Source organism: Podarcis erhardii, assembly GCF_964252035.2.
Source record: "Podarcis erhardii genome assembly, chromosome: 13".
NCBI classification, from domain to species: domain Eukaryota; kingdom Metazoa; phylum Chordata; class Lepidosauria; order Squamata; family Lacertidae; genus Podarcis; species Podarcis erhardii.
Window position 1 is genome coordinate 8528754 of NC_138502.1, and position 26899 is coordinate 8555652.

At 47.3% G+C, this 26899-nt stretch overlaps 1 protein-coding gene across 4 annotated transcripts in view; it reads left to right on the plus strand.

Annotated features, from left to right (window-relative positions):
* The first annotated feature begins 2831 nt into the window (after positions 1 to 2831).
* Positions 2832 to 26899, plus strand: part of CHD8 (chromodomain helicase DNA binding protein 8) — a 63648-nt gene continuing 39580 nt past the window's right edge. For 2 of the 4 annotated variants that reach the window (XM_081835362.1, XM_081835365.1), the window contains exons 1-5: positions 2832 to 2968; positions 21326 to 22224; positions 22874 to 23254; positions 25403 to 25779; positions 25872 to 25986. In XM_081835362.1, the coding sequence (XP_081691488.1) occupies positions 21463 to 22224; positions 22874 to 23254; positions 25403 to 25779; positions 25872 to 25986 (1635 nt within the window). In that variant the 5' untranslated portion in view covers positions 2832 to 2968; positions 21326 to 21462. Of the gene's footprint in view, positions 3005 to 4908; positions 4979 to 21325; positions 22225 to 22873; positions 23255 to 25402; positions 25780 to 25871; positions 25987 to 26899 lie in introns of all 4 variants that reach the window. The other 2 variants (XM_081835363.1, XM_081835364.1) reach the window with 2 other exon arrangements.

A 26899-nucleotide genomic window follows, 5' to 3' on the forward strand; every position in this document is an offset into this window, starting at 1 on the left:
TTCCGTGCTTATACTTCATTTTTTTAAGGTTTGCCTTGAGAGCGACTTTAAACCTCTTTTGTTCTTTGTATTTTGTTGTTTGTATTTTGCTTTCTGTTCTTAAGCTGGGAATAGAGTAGTTGTTTTGGAAGACGATAATCAGGCATCCTCGAAAGCACCCCTAAGTGCAAGTAGATAAATAGGGACCGCTTACCAGCGGGAAGGTAAACGGTGTTTCGTGTGCTGCGCTGGCTCGCCAGATACAGCTTGTCACGCTGGCCACGTGACCCAGAATTGTCTGCGGACAGCGCTGGCTCCCGGCCTATAGAGTGAGATGAGCACACAACCCTAGAGTCTGGCAAGACTGGCCCGAACGGGCAGGGGTACCTTTACCTTTTACCTAATCAGGCATCCAGACCACATGACCAGTCCAATGAAATTGATGATATGTCTGGCATGTATTTATATACTGGGAGAAGGAAGGAAAAAATGATATATTGAATGGACTTGATTGTTTTGCATCCTGCCATGGCAGCTCCATAACAGAAGCTACCAACAAGCATCAAAACCACTTGCTTTGAGCTCAGTGACATCCTCTTTGCGGGCAAGAGATAGTATCTCTGGCTATTGGAGTAAACAAAGGAATCTGCTTTGTGCCTAGGCAGAGATCTTTAGAATATACATATAATGTATACATTTCAAAGCAGTTTACAAAGAGAATAAGACAAAAGCACTGCAGTAAAAACAGTTTAAAACAACTATGTAAAACTTCTCCCAAAATCAGCAATGCACTTAAAACACATTATAAAACACATTAATGTTCCACATGTCTGTGTAGGTTTCAGAGGGATTATCCCAGCTGATGGGAACCTCAGGTGGGGAGAATGCTGTTTACACCCAGGTCCTGCTTGTGAGCGCCCCATGGGCACCTGTTTGGCCTTTGTGAGAACAGGGGGCTGGACTAGAAGGGGCTTTGGCCTGATCCAGTAGGACTTATGTTCATCTGGCTGCTGATCCTTTTAAACTTGAGATGCAAGGAACTGAATGTGGCAACCTACTAAATGCAAGGCATGTGCTCTTCCACTGAGTTATAGTGGGGTGTGTGTTAATAATGCAAGCTGTAGCTTAAGGGTCCTGGGAATTACAGATCTGTGAGGGGTAAACTTCGGCTGATCGCCGAAGAATTGATGCTTTTGAATTATGGTGCTGGAGGAGACTCAAGAGTCCCATAGACTGCAAGAAGATCAAACTTCTCCATTCTTAAGGAAATCAGCCCTTAGTGCTCACTGGAAGGACAGATTGTGAAGCTGAGGCTCCAGTACTTTGGCCACCTCATGAGAAGAGAAGACTCCCTGGAAAAAACCCTGATGTTGGGTAAGATGGAGGGCACAAGGAGAAGGGGACGACAGAGGACGAGATGGTTGGACAGTGTTCTCGAAGCTACAAACATGAGTCTGACCAAACTGCGGGAGGCAGTGGAAGACAGGAGTGCCTGGCATTCTCTGGTCCATGGGATCACAAAGAGTCGGACACGACTAAACGACTAAACAACAAACAAAACGAGGGGTAAACTACAGTCCCCACAATTCATGGTGGAGTGTGTGTGTGCTTGAAATGGAAGTTGGATATACAACCATTGCCTGTTCTGCAATTTATTAAACTGAAAGGGGAGATCTGTGGGTGACGCAGGGGTAGTCCTTTCTTTGATGGAAGAGTGATGTATTTCAAAGGGGTGGGAGATATACATTCTGCAGTATGTCAAAAACACATCCAGAGGTGCTCCTGCATGGGCATTTGTTTAGGATCAAGATTAAGATTGTGGATTCTAAGGGTCCATCCCAGCTCTACAATTTTTATGTATGCTTCCCTAGAAGTAAGCCACATTGAGCACGTTAGGATTTATTTCTGATAAACCGCCGAAAGAGTACTCAGTAAAAAAAGCTCAATACTCAACGTTTTTTTTTTTTAAAAAACTCAACAACTTAACAACTTGTGTCCTCTGGACCGTCACTTTTTGAAATATGGCAACCCTAATGGTCCATCATCTTGGAAAAAGATGATCTGGGTATGTTTAGTCTGGATAAAGGGATGCTGAGAGGATATATGATAGCCGTCTTCAATATCTCAAGGCCATGAATGAATCACGGAGCCTGCAAGTCAAATCCCACTTCCTTGAGACGAAGTATGAAATACCATATGGTTTCACTACTCGAGGGCAAAGTCAGATTTACTAGCTTTTATTATTATATGGATCAGCAGCATCATATGGAGCAAGAGACGGAAAATGGACCAGACAGGCGTGAAATCTGTTCCATGTCCCAAATTGCTCAGGCTCAGTTTTCCTCCTCTGTGAAATGGGAAACTAACCACAGTGGCATGCCTTGCAGGGCTGTTATAAAGGGCAAACAAATAAAGAGCAAAAGCGTATGCATATATAACAAGCAAGGTGGCTTTTGCATTGGGGCCACATATCTGGCCCCCCACGCCTCTCCATCCCTCCCAAGATGGCTTCCCCATATAGGTGCCTAACGCATTGCCCGTCTGCCGAGGCGCGGGCCGCGGCAAGATGATATTGCCACCTCTCCACAGGCCCCCATGGTTTAAAAACAACAGCCCTTCAACAATACTGTATATTACTTTTATTTGTATTGGTGGCACGGAATAAATCAGGCGACTTCCTTAGACAGCCTCTCCACGAGCTGGAGGCCCGCTTCCCCCGCTCCCGCTTCCCTTCTCCCCCTCCCCCGCCCCACTCCGGAGAGAGAGGCTGACTTCCTGGAAGGTTCTCTCAACCTAACCTGCTGCCTGGCCCCGCCCCCAGGCCTCCCGGCTCCTTCGGCGGCGGCCGTAGCCTGGCGGAGGAGCGGTGGGCGTGGCTTGGAGGGCCCCCGAGAGAAGTTAAGTTGCACCGTCCATGCTCGGCTGCCTTGTTCTCTCTTCTCTCTCCTTAGGAGAGGGGAGGGGGGCGGGAGAAGTGGCTCCTTAGAGGGTGAGTCCGCGTGGGGGGAGGGGACCAGGCCCTCAGGTAAGAGGTGCTATTAGATTTTTTTCAAATATAAAAAAAGGCCTTTTCCTCTTTCTCTTCACAAACCCACACGAGCGCGGGGGGGGGGGAGGGAGAGGGGGGAGGATTATTATGGGATGGCCCTCCTCACGATGCAGGCCCGATGCGGGGACGTTCCCCTCCCCCTCCCTCCCTCCCTCACCGCCGCCGCCGCCGCTCTCCTACGGCGAGTGAGAGGGACCATTTCTGAAAGGAGGGGGAGGGCCCTTCGCTTTCCGCCCTCCGGGGTTCGCTTAATGGGAAAGGTGGGAGGGAGAAGCCAAACCCAGCTTTTGCAGAGGGGGAAGGAAGAAAAGGCTGCCTGGGTGTATTTCCTCCCTCCACCCCCCCCCTCCAAAAAAAAAAAATCCATGTCGCATTCTCTCTTGTGCATTTCTCTCTCTCTCTCCCCCGTCCCTGTCGGCTCTTTTATTTTGTGTGTGTGTTTTCATCGCCATCCGGTTTCTTAGTAAAGGTTGGAAAGGAAGGATTGCACCCCTGCTTAAAGCCCTTGCACACACAGGCCGCCTCGGAGGAGGAGAGGAAAAGGAGGTGGATTGAGCTTGGATGGAAAAAAAAAGGGAGCTGGATTTGGGGAGAAAAAGGAGGAGGCCGAGATCTGGGTGGTGGGTGGATGTTGCATCTAGGAAAGGGGAATTTCGGTGGATGTTTGCTGTGAGCATCGGGAGCAACCTGTGCGCAGAGGGGATGGCTCTCCTGCACTGCATGGGCCTTTTGCGCGTGTGGGTCGCTCCGTGCAGAAGTTGTGATGGGGTGGGAAGAGGGCATGCGGACACAGTCCTACGAGGAAGTGAGTCCCGTGTTGCCACATGGAGTTTGGCACGGAGTGGGTGGTAGGGTTCCCGAACAGCAGCAGGCTTCAACATTGTCAGCTCCAGACGCACCTGGAACCTGAGTGTGCATTTGGGGAGCGGTTTCTTACATGGTTTTATTGTATATTTGTAGGGCTGCCCATCTTGGAGCAGGCTGTAACTTGGTAGTTCAGATGTTTTAGAGCTTGCACGCGGGAAAGGCTTTAAATGCAGATGTGTCGGGTTTTGAAATCAGTGAGTGGCCAGGTGAGAAAGTGGATCTACAAGTGCTTGTCAGCTTCCTAGCCATTTGTGTGCGAGAGGGACTTGTCAATGGATGTGTTCTCGCAGACAGAAATTTCAGCCTTCCGCATGGCATCTTTTTTTCATTTCTACACATCTGCGTCTGGGAATGGCTTTCATATGTTTTATCACAAAAGTATAGGAGGAAACCAGTGCAGATGTCTCCTCTGTTCTCTGGTGATACTGACAAGGTCAGAGGAGAGTCTAGTCAGTTTCCACCTATGCTAGGAAGAATTTGCCCATTCACTCCTTTCCCTTGTTGCTTCAATGTTTATGCACAATTGTTGATGCAAAGGCTTTTTTCCTAACAGTTTCTTTGGAGAGTGGAAGTGGGGATAGTGAAAGAAACAGCAGAGGGGTGGGCTGGAATGATACCTGGGCTAGAAAGATTTGCATGCAGCTCATTTTTTTATTGCCATTTTTCTCAGACATGTAGATGATCTTAGGGTGGGACATGTGAAAGTGTGTTTTATTGTGTTGTTTGGACCAGTGATTGGGAAGGAAGAGGTGTGATCTGTAGTTCACAGATTGTTTTGGAAAATATTCTGATTTATTGAGAGTTAAACCACAATCCTGAGACATGGGTGTGGAGGGGGGATTTTCTGCAGTGTTCATCAGATGTTTTAGTCTCTTGCCCCATGCAGACTTGGAAACATTTTCAAGGTTCCTGAGAATCAACATTTGATTTGTTAGGCACACAAGTAGCTGAATACCTAATATATTTCTAGTCTTGTTGATCTATGTTTCTTTCTCTTTCCCCCTCCTCTTTAGAAGTCGGCTGCAAACCTACGCTATTTACTTGGAAGTAAATTCTGTTGGAATCAATGGGATTTACTCTCGGGTAAGTGTAGCTTACAATAGGGGCGGAAGAAAATGTATGTTGGGGAAAGGGCAACTAGGAAGGCTTCAAGCCTTTGCATGTGTTGGAGGGTTGAGCTAATATTGATCAGCCCACATTGTCAAAGATGGTTTGTGGAGGGAAAAGGAAGTAGTGGAACTGAACAATGATTTCAGCTGAGAATGGCCTTTTCAGTTTCAAGAATTCTAATAACTGATTTCAGTGCAATCTTGTACGTGATTCGATAAAAGCAAGTCCCAATTTGAGTGGGACTTAGTCCCAACTAAGTGGGTATAAGATTACATCCATATTTAACTTATTCCCATAATATCTATGAATGCATATTTGGTCGTTTAATGCCAGTGCTTTATCTTTTGACTTCCACTCTCATATTCTGAGAGTTAGTATGGTTTAAAAAAATGGTGAAAGGATGCATCCCTTTGCCCTGCCCCCAGTCTTACTGCATATGGAGAAATAAGGATTATAATCTGCTCTAGTTGTTACGGAGCCGGGGAGTGGTTGTTGTTATGGAACAATTAACATGAGATGTCTGGGTGTGTGGAATATATTATACTGTCTAAAGGTGTGCATAAGCTGGGATGAGGAAAATGTACACTTGGCATTCATGTACTTTTTAGTTTGGGGGAAGGGGAGAATATTTTTTTTTTTCTAGGCAGTACTAGAGACCCATCAGAGGTCAGTCAGTCCTGGGCATCCTACTATACGCATTTTCTCCCTCGGCCAGCTTTTGGTCTGAATATTTTCAGCATTTAATGTTTTGAAAACCTCACTTTCTCTCTGTAGCCAAGGACTGGTAATGGTGCTTCTGCTCTTTGAGATGGGTTGGTCTGTGGATGGCATTGGCTTCAACGTAAAGGTGAAGCCAGAGAAGGCTGCAACAATTGGGCAGGTATCTGTCATGGGTGGTATAGGGCAGGGATGGGGAACCTGTGCCCCTTCCCAATTGCTGCAAGGCTGCAACTCCCATCTTCCCTGATTCCACTGGCCATGCTAATGGGAATTTTAGTCTGACAACATATTGAGGGCCACATGTTGCCCCCAACCCCCTTAAAATTATTATTTATTGGACTTATTAGTCTTTTTATAAAACTTAATTTAAGTTCAAAGCTAAGTGCAATATAATGGAAAGCAAAAATTAAAATAATATAAAGCTAAAAATAAACTAAAAGTCAAAAATTTTGAGATACATAAAAAGCAGTCTTAACAAATCCCGCCCACTGAAAGAGGCTACAGTGTCAAAAAGTTAAAGACCAAAAGCTTGTTTTTTAAAAAAAGTTTTCCCCTGGTGCCTAGAAGTAGCTAGTGATGGTGCCTAGCATGCCACCCTGGCCAGAGCATTCCTTAAGTGGGGAGCCACCGCTGAAATGGCCTGGTCTTGTGTTTCCACCATCCAGATTTTCCTCCGAGAGGGCCCACTGAGAAGGAGCTCAGATGAGGAACACAGGGTCTGGTTTGGTTCGTAAGGGGAGAGGAGGCGAGCTTTAGCCCATCATTGATCAGAGTTGTCATTTGGTCTTCTCCACGTGCCCTCATAGTCCCTGATAATTTATTTCCCACAGCTGTTTGGCAAACTGGGGAGCCAGATGGGCTTTTGTAGGCAAGCAAGGGCATCAAGTTCCTGGGACATTTACCCACTGCAAAAGCTGACTGCGACTTCAGATAGGCCAGCAGGAAAACCCCAAAGCCTCCAGAGACACCAACCAGGATTCATCAGGCTTTGAGTGAGGACTATCCTAATAAGTCTCCCACAAAGATGTGCTGTTTTGAGCTCCCATGACCTTAAACCAGGGGTGGGGAAGCTGGTCCTCTCTAGTTGTTGCTAGACTACAGCTCAGATCAGTCCCAGCCAGTACAGCCAATGGTCATGGATGACGAGTGATTTGGAGCAGCATCTGGCGGTCCAATGGTTCCCCAGTCCTGGTTTGGGGATGGCAAGTTCCATCCAAGACTGGCTTCATGTTTGGTGGGCCTCCCAATACGTTTCCAAGCACAATTCAAAGTGTTGGTGCTGACCTATAAAGCCCTAAATTGCCTTGGGCCGGTATAACTGAAGGAGCATCTCCACCCACATTGTTCATCCCAGACCCTGAGGTCCAGCTCCAAGGGTTTTCTGGTGCGGTTCCCTCACTGTGAGAAGTGAACTTAAAGGGAACCAGGCAGAGGGCCTTCTGAGCAATGGCACCCACCCTGTGAAATGCCCTCGCATCAGCTGTCAAGGAAATAAATAACTATACGACTTGTAGAAGACACCTGAAGACAGCCCTGTATCAGGAAAAACAAAAAATTCCTTCCAGTAGCATCTTAAAGACCAACTAAGTTAGTTCTAGGTATGAGCTTTCGTGTGCATGCACACTTCTTCAGAATGAATTCTGAAGAAGTGTGCATGCACACGAAAGCTCATACCTAGAACTAACTTAGTTGGTCTTTAAGGTGCTACTGGAAGGAATTTTTTGTTTTGACTATGGCAGACCAACACGGCTACCTATCTGTAACTGTATCAGGAAGTTCTTAATGTTTGGTGTTTTATTATTTTTTTATATGTGTTGGAAGCCTCCCAGAGTGGCTGGAACAACCCAGCCAGATGGGTGAAGTATAAATAATAATTACATTATTATTGTTATTATTTAATGAAATGTTCTAGCTGGACACACCACCTCCTTGCTGTTGTGGCCGCTGCTCTTTTTGCTTGTCCTCTTCTCCTGGTCCCAGTCCAGACAACCGTCCAGAAGGAGAATGCAAGGCAAAAGGGAGAAGGATGCTTAATCTCTGCAATATGGTCACTATTTGTCTGCTTGGAGAGGTAAAGTGACTGGGCATTGAGAACAATGAAGGACAGCGGTTCTGGAAGTTGGCTGACAGCCTGTTTTGGATGCCGAAAGTTCCAGGTTCAGCACCCAGCATCTCCAGGGAGAGGCCCCTTTCAGAAACCCTGGAGGATTGCTGCTGGTCATTGTGGATAGTATGACGCTAGATGGATCTAGTGGTCTGACTCTCTGTAACACAGCTTCCCATGTTTCTATTGGCCCAGTGTGAAGCTCCCCGAGTTCCCATTGTGCATATCTCTGCAGAGACAGTGCAGATGGAGCCATGGACACAGCTGGTTGTGGAGTGTTAGCTGTGTGCACACTGTCAGTTTCCATGCTCTCCTGAAAGGCTGCTGCTCTTGAAGTCTGAAAAGAGGAAGGGGTTCATTTGTCGTATTCCCATTGTGACGTCTTTGCTGCATTGTCGCTCCTTTGGGAGAAGGGGCAGGATATAAATGCAATAAATAAGTGTTGAACAAGGTGACTGGCATGTGACAAAGTTGCTCCTCCCTAGAGGGATGGAATAGGTGGTCCGCCTCGTCCTTCCCTAACTCAGCAGGAGCATCTTCTTGCTTTCTTGGTTTGCTGGAAGGAAAGTGGGCTGTGTTGATATGGGCTTGCAAATAAGCCACTTGCCTAGCCTACCTAGTGTCAGTTTGCATAAATGCAAAGTGGGATCTGAGGATAAAAGGAGCCCCAATCTGTCATTTCTGTGAAGAACTTGAGGGGGTTTGCTCCTGTACTAATTGTAGACAGGGTAGGGTCACTGATGAGCTATTTTGTGCTGTTCCCTGATAGGTAGCATGTAGTTTTGCAGGAGGGTCGCTAGCTTTCTCTCTCTCTTCACAGTGATCCGTCAGCAAGGTAGTTCTTGGGAGTGCAGTGCAGTAAACTCCATCACATTGTGATCAACATACTTAGAATAAAGTATTTTACATGGGTAAAGTAGGTGTCATTTTGTGTCACACTGCTGGCAGGAAATCTGCAGAATTGGCCTTCAGATATAAAGTTACCCACCCACCAACACATATATACTTTTTCTTGACTTAAATATATATTAACACAAGCATTATATGTCCAAATAGATAGCCAAACAAGCTTTGCATTTGTAAGACACATGGTTAAGCATCGAAAGGGCAGTAAATAGTGGATGATGGGTGCTTTATTTTCCTAGCCTTGTGTAAGTGTAAGTCTCTTGGCAACTACAAGGGCTCACGGGATCCACTTTCATTGTCCATCTGTTCATCCTTGCACTGCAGGGATATCGCTTAAAAGTCCATGAACTTCTTCTGCACATACCAAGGATTTTGCCAAAACAAAGTTAATGCCAACAGTAATTTCTGACAAGAAATTTTGGGTGCATGGCAAAATCTCTGGCCCATCCTAGTGGGACTTAAGTTTTCTGGACATTTGGTAAACTGCCAAGTTTCTCTCTCTCTCCCCCCCCCCCCGAGCCTTCTGCAAATAGGTAGCTTGCGGGGGTAGGTCTCATATAATGGCTGCTTGAAGGAAATATGCTGGCTCACGGCAGCCCCTTCATACTAATATTAGCAGCATCAGTCTTTGCTAAATAGCCTAAAATGGGAAGCAGCGATTTAAAATGTTGGTGGAGAGAGAATGGGGAACACAATTGCCTTCAAAATGCTAGAGTAATTTTTAAAGTGGGGTTTTGTTCTTGCATATGTGTGTGAGTAGAGCTGTTGATGTCTTTCATTGTTTGTCCCCTTTTCTTCTCCAAAGCAGGGGAAAGAAATGAGGCCAGTCCCAGTCTTCCTCTTTAGATTCAGGGGCAAAGATGCTGATGTAGCAATATAGAGCAAATTGAGGTGGGGGGAGGCGACTTGCGTCAATGTTTGCTGGTGGTAGGAATGAAAGGAATAAGCTGAAGTTTTTAAAACGGAGAAGAAAGTGAATGAGGGGCATCTGTGTGTTGCATTCTGAGCTGCGATCCGACTTCAGAGCCGTTTCCCTTCCTCTTAGAGAAGTGATACACTTCCTGTGTGGGATTGTAGCCTGGCATAACTACCACGCCTGGTTTTGCAGAATTTCACACGGGATTAGAATCCTAGTTTGCATCCTCCGCTCAGCAGGCATGTCTTGTAACCCAAGGATTGTTTTCAAGGTCATCCAATTCCTCCCCCCCCCATCCTCTCTCTTTGAGATTAAGATGGAATGAAACACACCCACTCCCCTCGCTTCTGTTGCCTGCTCTCTTTATCCCACTGCACAGAGCTGACTCGGAAAGTTGACGAAAATGGATTAGGAAATGGTTCACATCCTGCATGTTCCTGGTCTGCATGCAAGCACTGGACCCGTCAGAATCTAGAATTAATCTGCATCTTCTATCCTGCTTCAATGAAGTTGCAGTGGAATCTGAAGGATTCGTGTCCCGTGACCTGGTGATAGCCAAGTGTCAAAGGAAGCTGAGCTTTGAACTGGATTTGGCTAATCACCAAGTGAGTTCAAACCGCTGGACCATCAAGGCTGCTCAGTGTCTGCTGGCAGTGGCCAGTCAGATGCCTCCGGGAGGTTCAGGAGCAGGGCATGATGGGAATATCCATCCCGTCCTGCTAATCCTCAGCATCTGGTGATCAGAGCATTTTAAACATTGACGTTTTAATGGCTATTGTGGCTAGTAGGCCAGATTCCAGAAGACAAGTTGTGTTTCAGTCTGTCACAAGGCAGACAGCTCTCTGTCTCTCCTTAAGGGGAACAGGCCTAATCCAGTTAACGCTAGGCACCTTTTGAGTTCATTGATTTAAGTGGGAAAAAACTAATTAACAACTCTATATGCAGTCTCATGCTGGAATAAGCCACTTTCTCCCCAATCAGAGAGAGGTGCATTTTAAAGTGCTTTAACTTTAGACAGTCTTACCTGGTGGTGCTGGTAATGCATATTATCGCTGTTCCTAAGTTACATTTTCACCACAGATTTAACCAAACCGTGTCCAGGTAGTGAGGGAGAAAACACGGACACATGCCTTTCCCAGATCCTTTGACTTATGCGACTCTGTGACTAAAAGTGAATTTATTCCACAGGTATCTTTCTAGCTGTGTTCCTCTAGTGCAGCCACGTCCAACTCCTTAGAGGTTGCAATGTACTGCCAGCATAAAACAACTGACAGTGATCTACCCATCTTTCTTTTTTTATTTTGAGGGGGTGGTATGCAAGCCAACAAGCAGAGGGGTGGCTCCAAACATATTTATTTAGTAAGATTTGTGTACCACTTAATTAAAAAAAACCTCATAAGCGGTTTACACAAAACGTTATAAAATGCTTGTTTGTTTATTTATATTTTCAATTTATTTTCCCACCAAAAATAAAAAAATAAAACTTTACAGATTTTGACGTAGACCATAAATTTCTTTATCCATTGACTTCCCGTCCCCGCCATGCTTTCCATATTTACCCTTCAATGCTGCAGATTTCATGTATAACATCCAATACATCCATTTTAACCTGTTTATCTTAATAATTGATGCCGATGCTCATATTTCAAATCCTGCTCACGTTATAAAATGCTTGCTTAAAATAGGCAGAATAAAATTACAAATATAGATAAAAATCAACAGATTTTGAAAACAAATGTATATGATAAAATTTACACGTCTGGGTGAGCTTACCTAACAAAAAAAAAACCCCGGTGTGAACAGGCATCAAAAATACTACAGATAACTCACATCTTAGGCTTATTTAACTTACTAGATTGCAGCTTTGAGCAGGGGGAGGAAATAAGTAAATGTCTTATTTATTTATTAACACCCATGCATGCATGTACTGGATCTGGTAAGGCTTAGGGAAGGTGGTACTAGGGCTCTGGTAGCATCCCAGGGTCTTCAAAGGCAGAGTAAGCTAGCCGGGGAAGGAGGCAGTTACAGATAGGTAGCCGTGTTGGTCTGCCATAGTCAAAACAAAACAAATTCCTTCCAGTAGCACCTTAAAGACCAACTAAGTCAGTTCTTGGTATGAGCTTTCGTGTGCATGCACAAGGAGGCGTGAGGACTGTGGCAGGGTCCTAGAGTCCTCCTTTCCACAGCCAGGCAAGCTCTTACAGGACTTTGGGAAGAAGAATTAAGGGCTCTAGGACCCTGCGGGAGACCTTGCACCTCCTTCAAGGCGGGAAGGATCTGGGATGTTGCCTGAGCCCTTGCACTGCCTTCTCAAAGTTGAGTAGGTGGTGGGCCACAGATTAGCCACTCCAATATAGAACACCATTAGATCGTTCAGAGCATTTTGTCGCTACTATAACTGTAATCCTGACAATATCCCTGCAAGGTAGGCCAGTTGTGTTTGCACCTTGCGAAAGTTGCTAGGCTAAGAGAACAGCTGAAAACTGTTGGATGAGTTTGTTGCTGAGGTGAGACTTGAATCATGGGACTCCCTGACTCCTTATTATTGCTGCTCTGAACTTGCAATAGAAATCCGGCATTTTCCTGGGCCGTGAGCCTCATGGTATCAACCACAGGGTGGTTAAAGCAAAGCTTGAACTTAACTTCCAGCTGTCTCGTACTGCCAAATTCAACCTTGAGTTACCTGGGATGTTTCCAGGTTGTTAAGGCGTAACTAAAACTTGTGTGTGTCGTTCGCCGTTTACATGCTGCTTTTCACCATTAAAAAATGTGCTCCTTAGAGCACAAGAACCACCCAGTAATAAAAACCATAAGAACATAAGAAGGTGAGGTGTGCTGGATCAGGCCAAAGACCTGCTTGTGATGCCAGCATGTGACATTAAGAGATGTAGTCCTTAGTTTAGTCCCATCATCCCTGACCATTGAGTATGCTGATTGGGGCAGGCAAGAATTAGAGTGACATCTACATTGTACATTTAAAACACTTATACCACTTTAACAGTCATGAATTCCCCCCTCAAAAGAAGAAACTGTAGTTTGCCATGCACTGAGCTACAATTCCCAGTACCCTTAACTGCAGTTCCCAGGAGAAGCCCTGACTGTTGAAGTGGTATGAGATTGCTTTAAAGTCATGGTCTAGACTCTTTAATTCCTATTAGTCCAAGTCAGCATCACCAACGCTCAAGGGTGATGGGAGTTGTAGTCTAGCAACATCTGCAGGTCCACAGGTCCATTCCTGTTTTAGGGCTCTGGCGATTGAACTGTGCTTGGAAACCAGGGAATGTGAAACTAAATTTGGGGTGGAGTGATCAGAAATTGTTCCAAGCTGCCACTGCATTTGGGATGCCCAGATTGTTGCTTCAATGCATTGAGAACCTAGTTTGAAGGTTCTCTCTCTCTGAAGAGAGACTACTTGGTGGGTGTTTGCAGATGGGATATATCCTCATGGTTTGGAAAGGCTTTGCGTGGTGTGCGTTGCGAAGCTCCCATTGTGCAGGAAGCTTCCTTGCTTGCTGGAAATGTGCTGTTTGGTTAACTTATCTGTGAACAGAACTTGCTTGTCCATGTGAACTGTAGATATAAGGGAGACTACCTAGTTGGGACCGATTTTTTTTTTTATATATATATCTATCTATCTAGGGGAGGGGATTGACTTGCAGAACTCTGTGACATAGATTCTGGACCCGGTCAGTGTTCATTTGCATTGTGTGTGTTTCTTTGGCACAGAGGGTGATCTGAATTGAGCAAGTCATGTGAATTTATGTAGTGGGGGAGCAATAAATGTCCTCATCTCCCCAGCCCTATATCATCACATCTCCGTCTTGTGAGTCAAATCCTAGCCGCCTAAAAAAAGTTAATGTTTTTAAAAATGCTGGTGTTAGTGTTACAATGTATTTAGCAGGGGGGAAATTCATGTACTTGAACAAACAATATATCCAAAGGTGAAACGGGGGGGGGGGTGCTCCTCTTGTGGCAAATGCCCCAGTAGGATCCTTCCTCCTCTGTTGTGGGGCAAAGTGTTCGGCATCTATACATGTGTATGAACACTGTTGTTTGGGAGTGTTGAAGGAGTAGTTTTTAATTCGTATGACTGATACGGGTGGTAGTTTTTCATCTTTCAGTTGAATCGGCCAAGAGACTCTCTAATTAAAGGGAGAAAAGTTACGGAGGGGAGTGTTTTTAATAGAAGCGCTTAATGAAACTGCGGATAGTTATTGTCTCTTTTCCGACAGGGAGGAAGGAATGCTGCTTCTTAGGTCATGTCTCTAGCTTGTATGCATCATCCGTTGTAGACTTTTGGTTGTAGACTTGGGTTATTTATTTTTTAAAAAAAGTCAGTTTCTTGCATCAGAATGGTTGCCTTTACTGATAAGCAAAATTTGAGAGATCAATCAGCCTTTCATACAAGTGACCGGTTAAAATTATTTTAATTACTTTTCGAGCCCTTGAAACAGTACACATAATGCATGCAATGCACCCAAGTGGATGGAGAATTATTATTATTATTATTATTATTATTTTAAAGTGTGCCGCTGAATAATCACAGTGCACGTAAGTACTGGTGTGGTGGGGCTCCCCACCTTCGGAAATGGATACCCCAGCAGTTTGGGGTGGGAGAGGAAGCAGCCAGGATAAATGCACCTATGTATGTATGCACGGGCCTATGATAGGTGTTTGAGTGTATATGCATGCACATAGAAATGGGGGGGGAGGGGTCGTTTTTTGTGCCATTCGTTTGTGCATTATATCAGAATGCTCCGCTGAGCCGATGGGATGTATTTCTGCCCCTCCACAGACACACATGAGATGCAGGGATGCAAATGAGCAGTGACAGGGGAGGGGGGCAGCCCCTCTTTCTCTCTGCAGTGAAGCAGAGGAAAGAGGCTGGCTGGCACTCTGTGTCTGGCTAGCTGAAAGGGGGGGGAGCTGAAGGGGGGAGTGGGAAGAGAGAGCTGCTGGGCCTGGCTCCCCCCCCCTCCCTGCACACGGAAGGAAGGAGATGCCGGAGGTTTGGAGGAGGAGCTGTTGCCGCTGCTCTGGGGCTGGGTAGGATCCGGGGATCGGATGGGGAGACCTTGGGGGTGGAGGGGGAAAGGCAGCTTCCAGCGAGGAGGTGGGGAGGGGAGGCAGATTGTGGGTAGCAGGAGGTAAGCGGGGTGGGGTAGCTTGGGGACAGCGACGAAACTGGAGACAGCAGGGAGGCGGGGTGGGGGGTTGGGGAGGACTGGTGCTTGCAGGTTTGGGGGTTAAGGTGGAAGGAGGCGAAGGAAGGAGGGAGCTGGCACTGGGATGAGGAGGTAAAGAAGGGGGGCACGATGTGGAGCTTGTAAGGGGAGGGGTGGCTTGGCTGCCAGGCGGAAGGAATGCCGGGGCTGCAGAAAAATGGTGGGTTCAAGAGGTGCCGGGGTTCACGGCTGGGAGTGGATTTGGGTTTAGGCAGGGAGGCTATGTAGGGAGCTCCGTGGGGATGGAAGAGGGTGGGGGGAGGCATGCCGGGTTGCAGCGTGCAGAGAATGGGGTGCATTAGGGGGCTGGGAAGGCAGAGGTGTGCAGACAGGCAGAGTGCAAGGCTTTGGGGGAGGGAGGATAAGCCCAGGCTGGGTGGAGGGAGGATGTTGGGGCAGGTGGGTGCAAATGGATGGAGGAGAAACAACCGCCAGGTGGGCTGGAGGGAGAAGAAGGGGCCCTGGTGTGAGGCTAGCTAGGCAGGGGGAGAGAAGGAAGTGTTGGGAGGCCAGGGGATTCAGTTCAGAGGTGTGCAGGGGTCCAAAATTGGGTTTGTTGGCAGATGCGAAGTGATTGGAGAAAGCCCTTGAAATAACTAGAGGGGTGTGAGGAGGATAGGAAGTGGGGTACAAGGATGCTCACCCCAAGAAAAAGGGTGTGCAGGGGAGAAAGGAGATGGATCTTGTTTTAGTGGGGGCTGTTTAAATAAGTAAAACAGCCAAGGAAAGCAGGGGGAGTGGAAATACATAGTTTCAAGTTAAAAGGCCCACTTGTTCTGTTTTGTTTTTTCTCTTGAGGCTGTTTTTGGTCCGGGTGTCTTGACTGGAAGGGTCAGGGGTGGTTGCTGCTGGACTAGAACTCCCTTCACCCTGTCTCTGATGGGAGTTGGAGTCTGTCAGCATCTAGAGGGCCAGAGTTTAGCTACACCTGACCTAGAGCATGAGCAAGGGAACACAGAAAAGAGTACTTCCTCCTGACAATGACTTGCTAACTTTTAGGTGTTGTGCATCCTCAGATCTCCTCCTTGCATTTCTCCCCACCCCCTTACAAGACCGCTGCTTTGGTTTTTTGATAATATGCAAATTAAATTAAATCAGCTAATTGGTCAGGTGAAAGGCAGATGATACACCTTAGCTGACTGGTCAATTGACATTCCTGTCTTTTAGAGCAGGATCTCAAACGGTCTCTCTCCAAAGGTGGTCAGTCTCCAGGCTCCTATCAGCCTCAGCAGGCATGGCTGATTCTCAGGGTTCATGGCGGTTTTCCCACCTCTGGAGGGCACTATGTCACCCACCTGTGTTGAAGGGCACACATAGGTGATGTGGTCTCTGTCTGGCTTTTCCAGGACAAGCAACTCTTGTGTCCTTGGAATTAAGGGGTAAGGTGAAAAGATTCCAAAATTGCAGAAAATCTAACAAGCACCTGTCCAATGCATTCTGGCTAATTAAAAATAAAACAAAACCCAACCCTACTGGTTAAAGATCGGATATGCAGAAGCACATTTTGGCTTTGAATTTAACCCTGGAATAGCCTGTTATGCACACAGAAGCAACCACAACTTCTTCGCTTTATTTTTGCATCATCCTCCTCCTCACCAGAAATTGTGCCACTCGTGGACCATTATCCACCAGTTGCTTCAGATGCAAATTTTAAAGAGGCATCTCATTTTGCCAGGCCCATAAGATGGGCCCCTGTTGTTGCTAAATTTTTATTTCTATAGTCCTGTTTTTATGAAACGCTCTTATTTGGGTTGTTTTTTAAGAAAAAAGTTTTATTGTGTTTGTTTATTTAATTTCTATACCACCCTTCATCCAAGGATCACAGGGCAGTTTGGAATATACCTTAATGTTGCATTTTTTTTGCATCTGGCTTAGGGATTTTTAGAATAGATGGTGCTTTTTGGCAATCCTTGTAAGGGAAAATCTGTAGATAATATTTCCCTGGAAGTAGTTATGTTTCTGCAGCTGTCATCAGGCTCATCCACACTCGTTCTACGAACAGGAACACATTCTCTCCACAAGGAGGTTGGTGCAAAGCTGCCACAAAGTCCTGTTCTCATTTCCCTGGAGGGGGTGTAGTTACTTTGGCAAGAGGTACAGACATCCCTGGAGAGGCAAATTTCTCCTCCGCTAACTGTTTGGGGTAGAGAGTGCATTGTTGCTAACTATTAATAATGATTTTAAGAAAAGAACCTCTTAATTGTCCTTCCTCACACAATCTTTTCTCCTAGGAGTCTAGGACCCAGTCATATGTCAGAAATAACATAAGCATGGTTTTGGGGGTGTGGGAATTGCTGGGCTTTGCATTTTAGAACATACAGTGCTACCTCTGGTTACGAACGGAATCTGTTCTGGAGGTCCGTTTATAACTGGAAATCACTCATAACATGAGGCACGCTTTTGCTAACGGTGCTTCCCGCTGCGCGTGCACACGCTTCTGGCGCACGATTTCCGCTCACATCCCGGGACAAAGTTCGCAACCAGGATCAGCTACTTCCGAGTTAGCGGAGCTCGTAACCTGGAGCGTTCGCAACAAGGGGTACCACTGTACATTTATTTAACAACATTTATATACCACTTGATTGCAGTAAAACCCCTAAAGCTGTTTGCAAGAAATGTTAAAACCACCACTGAAAGTTTAAAACCAATTAACATTGTCAGTAAACTAAAAAAAGATCAGAACCCATTGACATTCACACATCCGGATAGGTTTGCATAAATGAAAATGTTTTTCAGCGGGTGCCAAAAAGAGTTCAGCAAAGGTGCCTTGCCTGATGTCCACAGGCCGGGAGTTCCAAAGTTCAGGTGCTGCCACACAAAAAGATCAACTTTTTACAACTGCGCTATGAGTGGCACCTGTAGCAGAGCTAATTTTGTAGATACATGAGACTGGAGAGGACACATGGGGGGGCAAGGCTTGTATTTTTTCAATGCCTTCCCATGTAAAAGAATTCTCTGCATATGAAAAGATATAATGGACTGTTGGGAGACTGTGAGTCCTTTGGTTCTTAGACCTGCTAGCAATTTTTCCATTCTTCACTTTGTTATTCTGGGAGAACACTTACAGAAGAGTGTGGTTTGGTTTTTGCAAAGGACAAGGACAGCTGAGAAAATTATTTAATTATTTGATACAACAAACAACAACAATAATAGGAAATTGCTTTATATTGAGTCAAAAAATTGTTTCCTTTAGCTCAGCCCTGTTTCCACTGACTGGCAGCTCTGCAGTGTTTCAAAGAGGTGTGTTTTCCCAGCTGTACTTGAGGAGGCTGCAGATTGGACCTGCTGCACCAATGAGCTACACCTTTTCCCCTAAGGGCACTCTAGGCAGCGCTTTCTATCCTGAAAGACATTATTCCAAAACTCTTCTCTGCCCTTCTTTGCGCTTGGATGCTTGAAACAAATTCTTTATTTCTGTTCTGCGTTGGGTGATTCGTTATTATTTTTGAAAAATCGTGTGTCGCATATTCTCAGTGCAAATTAGGCAGGAATCCCATTATGAACATGGCTCTGTTTGGAGGGCATCGTGTTGACGTGTAGCCCTGAAAGCCTAAAGGTGACTGCTAAATGACGACGCTTGCTGTAGATTTCCAAGCCTTTCTGGGTTCAGTGATCCCAAATGAGAAGCCACTGCATAAACTGAGTAACTGACCCCATCCACTCTAGGAAACTGGAGGTCTTAGCTCTATGGTGGAGCACATCATTTGTATGCAGAAGATCCATGGGTCACTCTGGTATCTCCAGACCAATGATATGGACTCAGCTGCTACTTCTGTGGGCTAAACCAGGGATGGGGAGCCTGTGGTCCTCCAGATGTTCTTGGGATTTCCAACTTCTATTGATGAGTGTCCAAGGAGTTATAGCCCGGCATCGCCTGGTGGGCCACAGGTTCCTCAACCCTGCCCTAGGGAGTCACTGCCAGAAGTGGGCCAGATGAACCAAAGCTCTTGGGTCCTTTTTGTGTAGGCACTTCCTATGGTACTCTGTAATTCTTTCTGAAGAATGTCCTGCACTGTTCTCAGCAATGGGTTGTTACTTTCTGTAGTTAGATCAGTGCTGGGAAACCGGTGGTCCTGTAGATGCAGCTCCCATTGCTCCTCACTGTTGACCATGTTGGCTGGGACTGCTGGGAGTTTGAGTCCAGCAACGCCTGGGGGGCCACAGGTCCACTGTCCATGGCTTAGATCAGGGGTCAGCAAACTTACTGCACATCGGGCCAGTGTCTCTAGTGCCGATCGCGTGGAGGGCTGTGGAGTGTGTGCCCATAAGCGTGTGCACATGCTATTTCCGGTGCACTTCCCGGGTCGGAGGAGCACCAGAAATAGCTTGTGCGCATGTGGACGGGCCTCCTCCCACCCGGATGTGCACCGGAAATAACGCTTGCGCATGCGCACAAGCTATTTCCGGTGCTCCTCCGACCTGGAAGTGGGCAGCTGCGCAGCGCCGGTAAGAACGGGCGGCGGGGGTCGGCGGAGGCTGGATGAATGAGTCCCCTTAGTTGTTGGAGGTGTAAGGAGAAGGAAGGTACATTTATGCACATGTGGTGGGACTGTAAAAAAGTAAGGGGGTTCTGGGAGATGATACACAATGAACTAAAGAAAATGCTAAAATATAGCTTTGTTAAGAAACCAGAACTCTTTCTGCTGGGAATAACAAGAACGGATATAAGTAGGAGAGACTGTAAACTGTTTCAATATGCTATCGTCGCAGCAAGGACATTGTTGGCCCAGAGGTGGAAACAAGAAGAGGTTCCGACTTTGGAGGAATGGAGGTTAAAACTAACAGACTACGCAGAGTTAGACAAATTAACAGGGAAAATTAGATACCAAAAAGACCAGAAATTCATTGAGGACTGGGGGAAATTTACAGAGTATTTGAAAAACATATGTGAGGATAGCACAACGCTAGCGTGTTTCAAAGAAGCTTTGTGAAAATAGAAGGAGTATTGCCAAAAGGCAAGCAAGGATAGAAATAAAATATTTAATGGCAATATTTAATGAAGGAATGTGAGGAGAGGATTTGAACTACGAAAGATTGTCAGAGAAGTTGAGGGAGGTCCAAACAAGGCGAAATATGTGATATATAAATGGATTGGTTTATTGTTTTTTATGGAAAAATTTCAATAAAAATTTATTATATAAAAAAAAAAGAATGAGTCCCCTTAGTTTGGGGACCCCGGCTTAGATCCTTACGCAGGTTCTCCACCATTTTAAATGTTCAAGCATGTCTCCCAACTAAGTCCAACTTAGAGGAGACCCAGTGAAATGAATGAATTTAAGTTAGTCATATCTATTAACTTCAGTAGGGCTAGCATTGGACCCAATATGCTTAATTTGAGCTGTTGGCTCATTTACACATGCTCTCAATGCTGCCGCTTGATGCCTCGATCTTTACCAGATAAAGAGCCCAGATATGCTCTAGCAAAAATGAGTGGGCGGTAATGGAATGCCTTTACGATGGTGCCTGTTGATAGACAGGAGAAGCCATTGAGTTGCGCATCAGATGATTGAAAGTCTGTAGCCGTCTTCTGGGGGTCTGTTATTTGAATTGGAAACGGCCACTCTCCTGTGTTTGTTAAATCATCAGCATATCTTATTTAAAAGGAGTTCCAAGTAAATGGGAACATCAGAAGCTACCTTATGCCAACTGCTAGCTATGTTCTGCCTCCCTAGTTAGAGGCAGCAATGTTCTGAAGACCAGTTGCTGGAAACCATAGAGGGGAGAGCGATGTTGTGCTCTTGAACTCAGGTTCTGCTTGCAGGCTTCCCATTGGCATATCTGCTTGGTCACTGTGAGAACAAGATGCTGGGCTACACGGGCTGTTGGCCTGACCCAACAGGCTCTTCTGTTCCCACTTCTAGCCCAATATTGTGGCCACGGACTGGCAGTGGCTTTCTGGGGCTTCAAACAGGGGCCTTCCTACTGGGAGAAAGCAGAAATTGAACATGGGACCTTCTGCATGTAAAGCTGGGGGCCATTTGAGCCCTGGGATTCTAGAAGGTCATTGTTTGTTGCACAGGATATTCCTAAGGAGGGCAATGCTCAGATGTGGCCCATGCAAACGCTTGGCTTATCCCCTCTCTATGCATGCCTGGTGGTTTTAAGAGTTAGATTTTCCTGTTTTTTTTTTGTTCCTTTCTAAATAAACTAATCAGATACTTCCAGTTCCTATGAATTTTCGAACTTGGAAGAGGAGATGGGAAGAGCGATTGGCGGTGTTGGGGGGCATGGAGAGGTGTGTGCTTCTACTGATGGGCGCTGCTGAAATGTAATCGGATAGAGCTGTTGTGTGTTTAATTTGTGTGTGGGGGGGTGAGAGAACAAAGTAAAGGAGGTTCTGGGACTGGAACAGGTGTAAAAAGCTGTATTTTGTTGGTGGCCTTTGGGCATTGTGTGATATGGAAATCTGTTGCTTCTTACTTAAAGCCCTATGCTTTCCTCCTTTCCAGCCAGCTCTAGACCGCCTTCTTCTTGCTTCATGAGGCTCAGCCCCACCTGATTGTGACCCTTGGACCGCTGCAGTTGGGGAGGGGCCCCTCCGGACAGCCCCCTCCCTCAGCCAGCAGCCGAACCTCTCTCTTCTGCCATGGCTGACCCCATAATGGACCTCTTCGATGATCCCAACCTCTTCGGCCTGGACTCATTGACGGATGAGAGCTTCAGCCAGGGGGCAGCAGACCCCATTGAGGAGGCCCTGGGGCTGCCAGGCGGTGCCTTGGACTCCCTGGCAGGGGGCGCCAAAGAGCAGCCAGCCCCTGCACAGCCCGAGCCTCCCCAGCCGCAGGCCCTGCCCCTCTCGGACGCGCAGCCCGAGGCTGTGCCTGAGCTGCCGCAGCAGGATCAGCCGGGGCTCCTGCAGGCCCCCCAGGACCAGGAAGTCCTCAGCCAGGGCAACCCCTTCATGGGTGTCTCTTCTGCCGCCACCACGACAGTTGCAGTGCCGTCTTCATCTGCCGGAGGGCAGCAAGGCGCCACTGTCACAGCGGCCCCACCTGCCGCCCCGAAGATTGTCATCTTGAAGGCGCCGGCAGGTAGCTCAGTGACGGGGGCCCACGTGGCCCAGATCCAAGCCCAGCCCATTGGGGCCGCCAACGGGGGCAAAGTGACCTTCGCCAAGGTGCTGACCGGCACCCCACTGCGGCCGGGGGTCTCCATCGTCTCAGGCAACGCGGTGCTGGCCACCAAAGTGTCCCCTGGAGCAGGGGCCCCAGCCACACTCCACCGCCTGGTGCAGCCTGGCCGGCCTGTCAAGCAGCTGGTGCTCCAGCCCATCAAGAGCCAGCCGGGAGGCAGCACTGGAGCCACGCCCCTCAAGCCTGCCGTCACTCTGACCTCTACTCCAGCACAGGTGAGCAAGCAGAAAGGGGTCGGGTGTGTTGGGGCGGCCGGCTTTGGTGGAATACTGATCCAGGCAGCATGGCGCGGTTAGACCAGGACCTGGGAGAGCACGGTTTGAATCCCTACTCGGCCACGAAGCCCCGTGTTTGACCTTGGGCAAGTTCCCACCTCTCATCTTAACCCGGTGTTTCTCAAACTCTGGCCTCCAGCTGTTGTTGGACTACAACTCCCATCATCCCTAGCAAGCAGGACCAGTGTTCACGGATGATGGTGGTTGTAGTCCAACAACAGAGGGAACTGCTACCCTTGAGAGAGGTTCCCCTGAGAGAGCACCATGCGATATTGACCGATGATGGAACAATACAAGGCAGCTCCTTTATATCCTTATTCTGGATCACTGGCTCTTAGGCTAGGGGGTCACTAGGAATTCAGGAGCCTCTAGGCCAGGTGTGGGGAACATAGGAATCTGCCTTATACTGAGAATCAAACAGTGGGTCCATCTAGTGGGTAGGGCTGAATCTTTCCGTCTTCGTATATAACAAACTTGCCACTGTAATGGTATATCGGAGTAACCTTCCTTAATTGGAAGTGGCAGCTTCTTAATGTATTTGGTGCTGAGATATTTTTCCGGTTCTTGAGTCCCCTTTTCCTCCCTACAGGGAGAGTCGAAACGCATCACCTTGGTCCTCCAGCAGCCCCCGGCGGGTGGAGGCGCCCCAGGGCAGCGCCACGTGGTTCTGGGCAGCCTGCCGGGCAAGATTGTGCTCCAGGGCAACCAGTTGGCGGCCCTGAGCCAGGCCAAGGGCGCGCCAGGGCAGCCAGCCAAGGTGGTCACCATCCAGCTCCAAGTTCAGCAGCCCGGACAGCAGCAACTCGGCGGCCAGCCTGGGACCCAGAAGATCCAGCTTCTGCAGCAGCCCCCACCCACCTCCTCCGGCCAGCAAGGGACGTTGGGTGTGTCCTCCGTACAGCAAGCCCAGGTGGTGAGCGGTTCGGGGCAGAGAGTGACAGTCCCCCTCAAAGTTGTGTTGCAGCCGCAGGTAAGGGCAGCGCTTCTGCCACGCTCGGTCTGCTTTGGGGGTGTCTTGGTATACGACAGCTATACAGCGCCCAGTGAAAATCACGATGGGGGCCGCAGGGGCCTCAGTTCCCTTGGGAGTGCTGGTCATGTTAGCAGAGCCACAATCCAACTCCCTGGGAGTCTCTGCCTTAGCTTGGAAACAAAAGGAAGAGGCAATTTTCTAGCTCTCATGATAGTTTTGGAAATATGTGGACAATGTTTGCAGAGATCTCCAAATCCAGAGCGTTAACTGAATGAGACATGCTTTGTTGCAGCTAGGCCTTTCTTCTGCCCTGGCTGCAACAACGCATGTCTCTCTCGCATCGGTCTCGACAGCCACAGCAGGCACTGAAACCTTCTAACAGTTTGACCTCACCCCCAAAGGTTGCACCCCTCCATTGTCTCCAGACAGACGGATGCCACCAACCGAATGAGCGTCCACTGCATTCTGGTGAACGGCAAAACCAGAATAAACTGCAGGCAGCGACAAAATTGCAGGGGAAATGGTGTTGCAGTTTTGCATTCATACATGATGTGGAACTGAACGTGGACTTGTTTTGTGTGGAAATGGGATTCCCTGCGTGCCAGATTGTTGTTGCTTATCACGGAGATCATGTGTGATAAATCATGGAAACAACAGAAGCAGGAAGATAAGGGAAGGTGATTGTAGGTAGCGTTTACCCCTGACATTAAAAAAAATAAAAACCATCTAGGTTTTCTTAAAAAATTTTTTAGAAAACTGGTACACACCAAACCTGCTATTTGCCTCCAAAAGCCTTTGGGCATAAGTGTGTTAAGTTTTTAAATTAATAATTTTTAAAGTGCTGGAGTGTGTCTTAATGAAATTGTTTTTCGTTGGCTACCTTTACTCTCAACTTTTTTTATTGTGCTGTATTATTTTTTTTAAGAATGTTTTTTGTTAAGCCACCTTGAGCTCTGCTGTGGGGGATACGGAGACACTATATTCCAGTTTTGGTCTGACCAATGCAGTCTAAAGCAGCACTATGACTTCCTTTGATGCCACCTAGAATAGCATTAGCTTTTTTTGTTGCTGCATCACCCTGTTGACTCCTGTTAAAGCTTGTGGTCTATTACGACCGCTAGATCCTTTTCACCTGTACTACTGGCAAGCCAGGTGTCCTCCATCCTATATTTGCTCATCTGGTAATTCATGCCTAAGTGTGGAACCTTACATTTGTCCCTGTTGAAATTCATTTTGTTAGCTTGGGCCCATTTCTCCAATCTGTTAAGGTCATATTGAATCCTGTTGTTCATATGCTGTCGAAATCCACCTAGCTACTGATGGGTGGAAAACCTAAGGAACTCCAGATGCTTTTGGACTTCAACTCCCATCAGTCCCAGTCAGCAAAGGAATTGCTGAGGGATGATGGGACTTGTAGTAGTAACTTGTAGTAGTTATTAATTTTTCTACACCACCCATCTGACATGGGTTGCTCCAGCCACTCTGGGCAGCTTCCAACAGAATATGCAAAAACACAGCAGGACATCTGACTTTAAAAGTTTCTTAAGACAGGGCTGCCTTCAGGTGTCTACGGAAGGTTGTATTGTATACAGTGGCAGCTCGGTTTACGTTCTTAAACCAAAATCATTCTTAAACTGAGGCGCGCTTTCCCTAATGAGGCCTCCTTCCACCAGTGCCCTTCCACCATTCAGGTTCCGTTCTTTGACCGAGGTAAACTTCGCAAACCGGGACACTACCAGTTTTGCGGAGTTCGTAAACCGAATCGTTCTTAAACAGGACTCTTCTTAAACCGAGGTGCCACTGTAATGATTTACATCTTTGACATCTGACAGGAGGGCGGGTGCCACTACCGAGAAGGCCCTTTGCCTGGTTCCCTTTAACTTCACTTCTCACAGTGAGGGAACCACCAGAAGGCCCTCGGAGCTGGACCTCAGTGTCAGGGCTGAATGATGGGATACACTCCTTCAGTGTTACGGGCCTAAAGCCATTATTGAATATCTGGAAGCTTGCAGGTTCCCCATCCTTATTGTAGGATACGCTGGTCCTTCGTTAGTGCAGCTTTTGCCAGCCTGGCCTTCTGTCCGGACCAGGATGCTGTTGCCTGGATGTAACATGCATCTGTTTCTGTAACACCTTCTCCCACAGGCCAGCTCATCGCAAGGCAGCTCCTCTGGGCTCTCAGTTGTGAAGGTGCTGAGCAGTAGCGAGGTGGCCGCCCTCCCCTCCTCCAGCGGGACGGCGCGGAGCAGCTCGGACGAATCCCGCAAGCTGGAGCACCAGAAGAAGCAAGAGAAGGCCAACCGGATTGTGGCGGAGGCCATCGCCCGGGCCCGGGCCCGGGGCGAGCAGAACATCCCCCGTGTGCTGAACGAAGACGAGCTTCCCAGTGTGCGCCCCGAGGAGACGGGAGAGCGCAAGCGTCGCCGGAAAGGCGGAGGCGACCGCGTCCCCAAGGAAGAGCGGCCGCGCAAGGGCAGGGGCCAGGGGGGATCGGGGAAGAGCAAAGGAAGAGGGAAGCCCAGGTGAGGAAGGCGATGGGGCAGGATCCTCCGTCCCGCCTTTTCCTCTTGAGAGATGAGCCCGTTTTTCATTCATTCTCTCTCCTTCTTCGCAGCACCATCACGCCAGTCGTTGGGAAGAAGCGGAAACGGAACGCTTCCTCGGACAACTCGGACGCTGAGGTCATGCCGGCGCAGTCCCCCCGCGAGGAGGAGGAGAGCAGCGTTCAGGTGAGGCCGGGCAGGAAGCATGTCTGGGGAAAGTGATGTATTGGTGTGCATGAGGAACAGCTCTGGTTTTATTGAGGATTAGCATCCTGAGTTACTCAACATTCCCATCACGCTCCGTAATCTTTCCAGCACCTCTGCACAGGAGGCCGGCATAAATTGTTTGCAAAATTATTGCAAAGGTCAAGTCTTCCTGGCTTGACTTCTGGATCCCCCATACTTCTTGGGTTGAGTTGTGAGAAGGCATAGACCAATGGTAGCCCATGTGGTGCCCTCCAGATGTTGGGGACTTCGTCTCCCATCACCCCAGACTATTGATTATGCTGGCTGAGGCTCATGGGAGTTGGAGGCCACCATGTTGGTTACCCCTGGATTATACAGTACTTCCAGCATTTAAAAGGGTTTGCATAGTTGTTCCTTTATCATTCCGTGTTTTTGGCTCCAAATAAGTTCAAACGCTCAACCCAGACCTCGCCTGTATGTACTACACAGAAAATTGAGGTGTTTTGCTTTGTTTTTAAATGTAGAAAGCTGGTGTGATTTTTTTATCTGTTTTAAATCTATTATTTTAACTTCAAAAGTCTAAAACGTATTGTTGTTAATTTATCTTATTGAGAATGTTTTTGTTTTTTTTATATCTGTAAACCGCTTTGAGGGTTTTGTTTTGTTTTTAACAACCAACCAGTGTATACATGTCATGAGATAAATAAATAAAATTAATTTGTAGCGTTTTTCCTAAGTTTCAGTAAAAAATAGTTATCACAAAATCAATGTTTGTCTTAACCCCAGCTGCATTCTCTCAGCTCTGGAATCTTTCGTGTTGTGAAAGCGGGGACTGTTTTGTCTTCAGCTGTCGCAAACAAGGCCGTCCACAGAGCTCCATACAGTGGTACCTTGGTTCTCAAACTTAATTTGT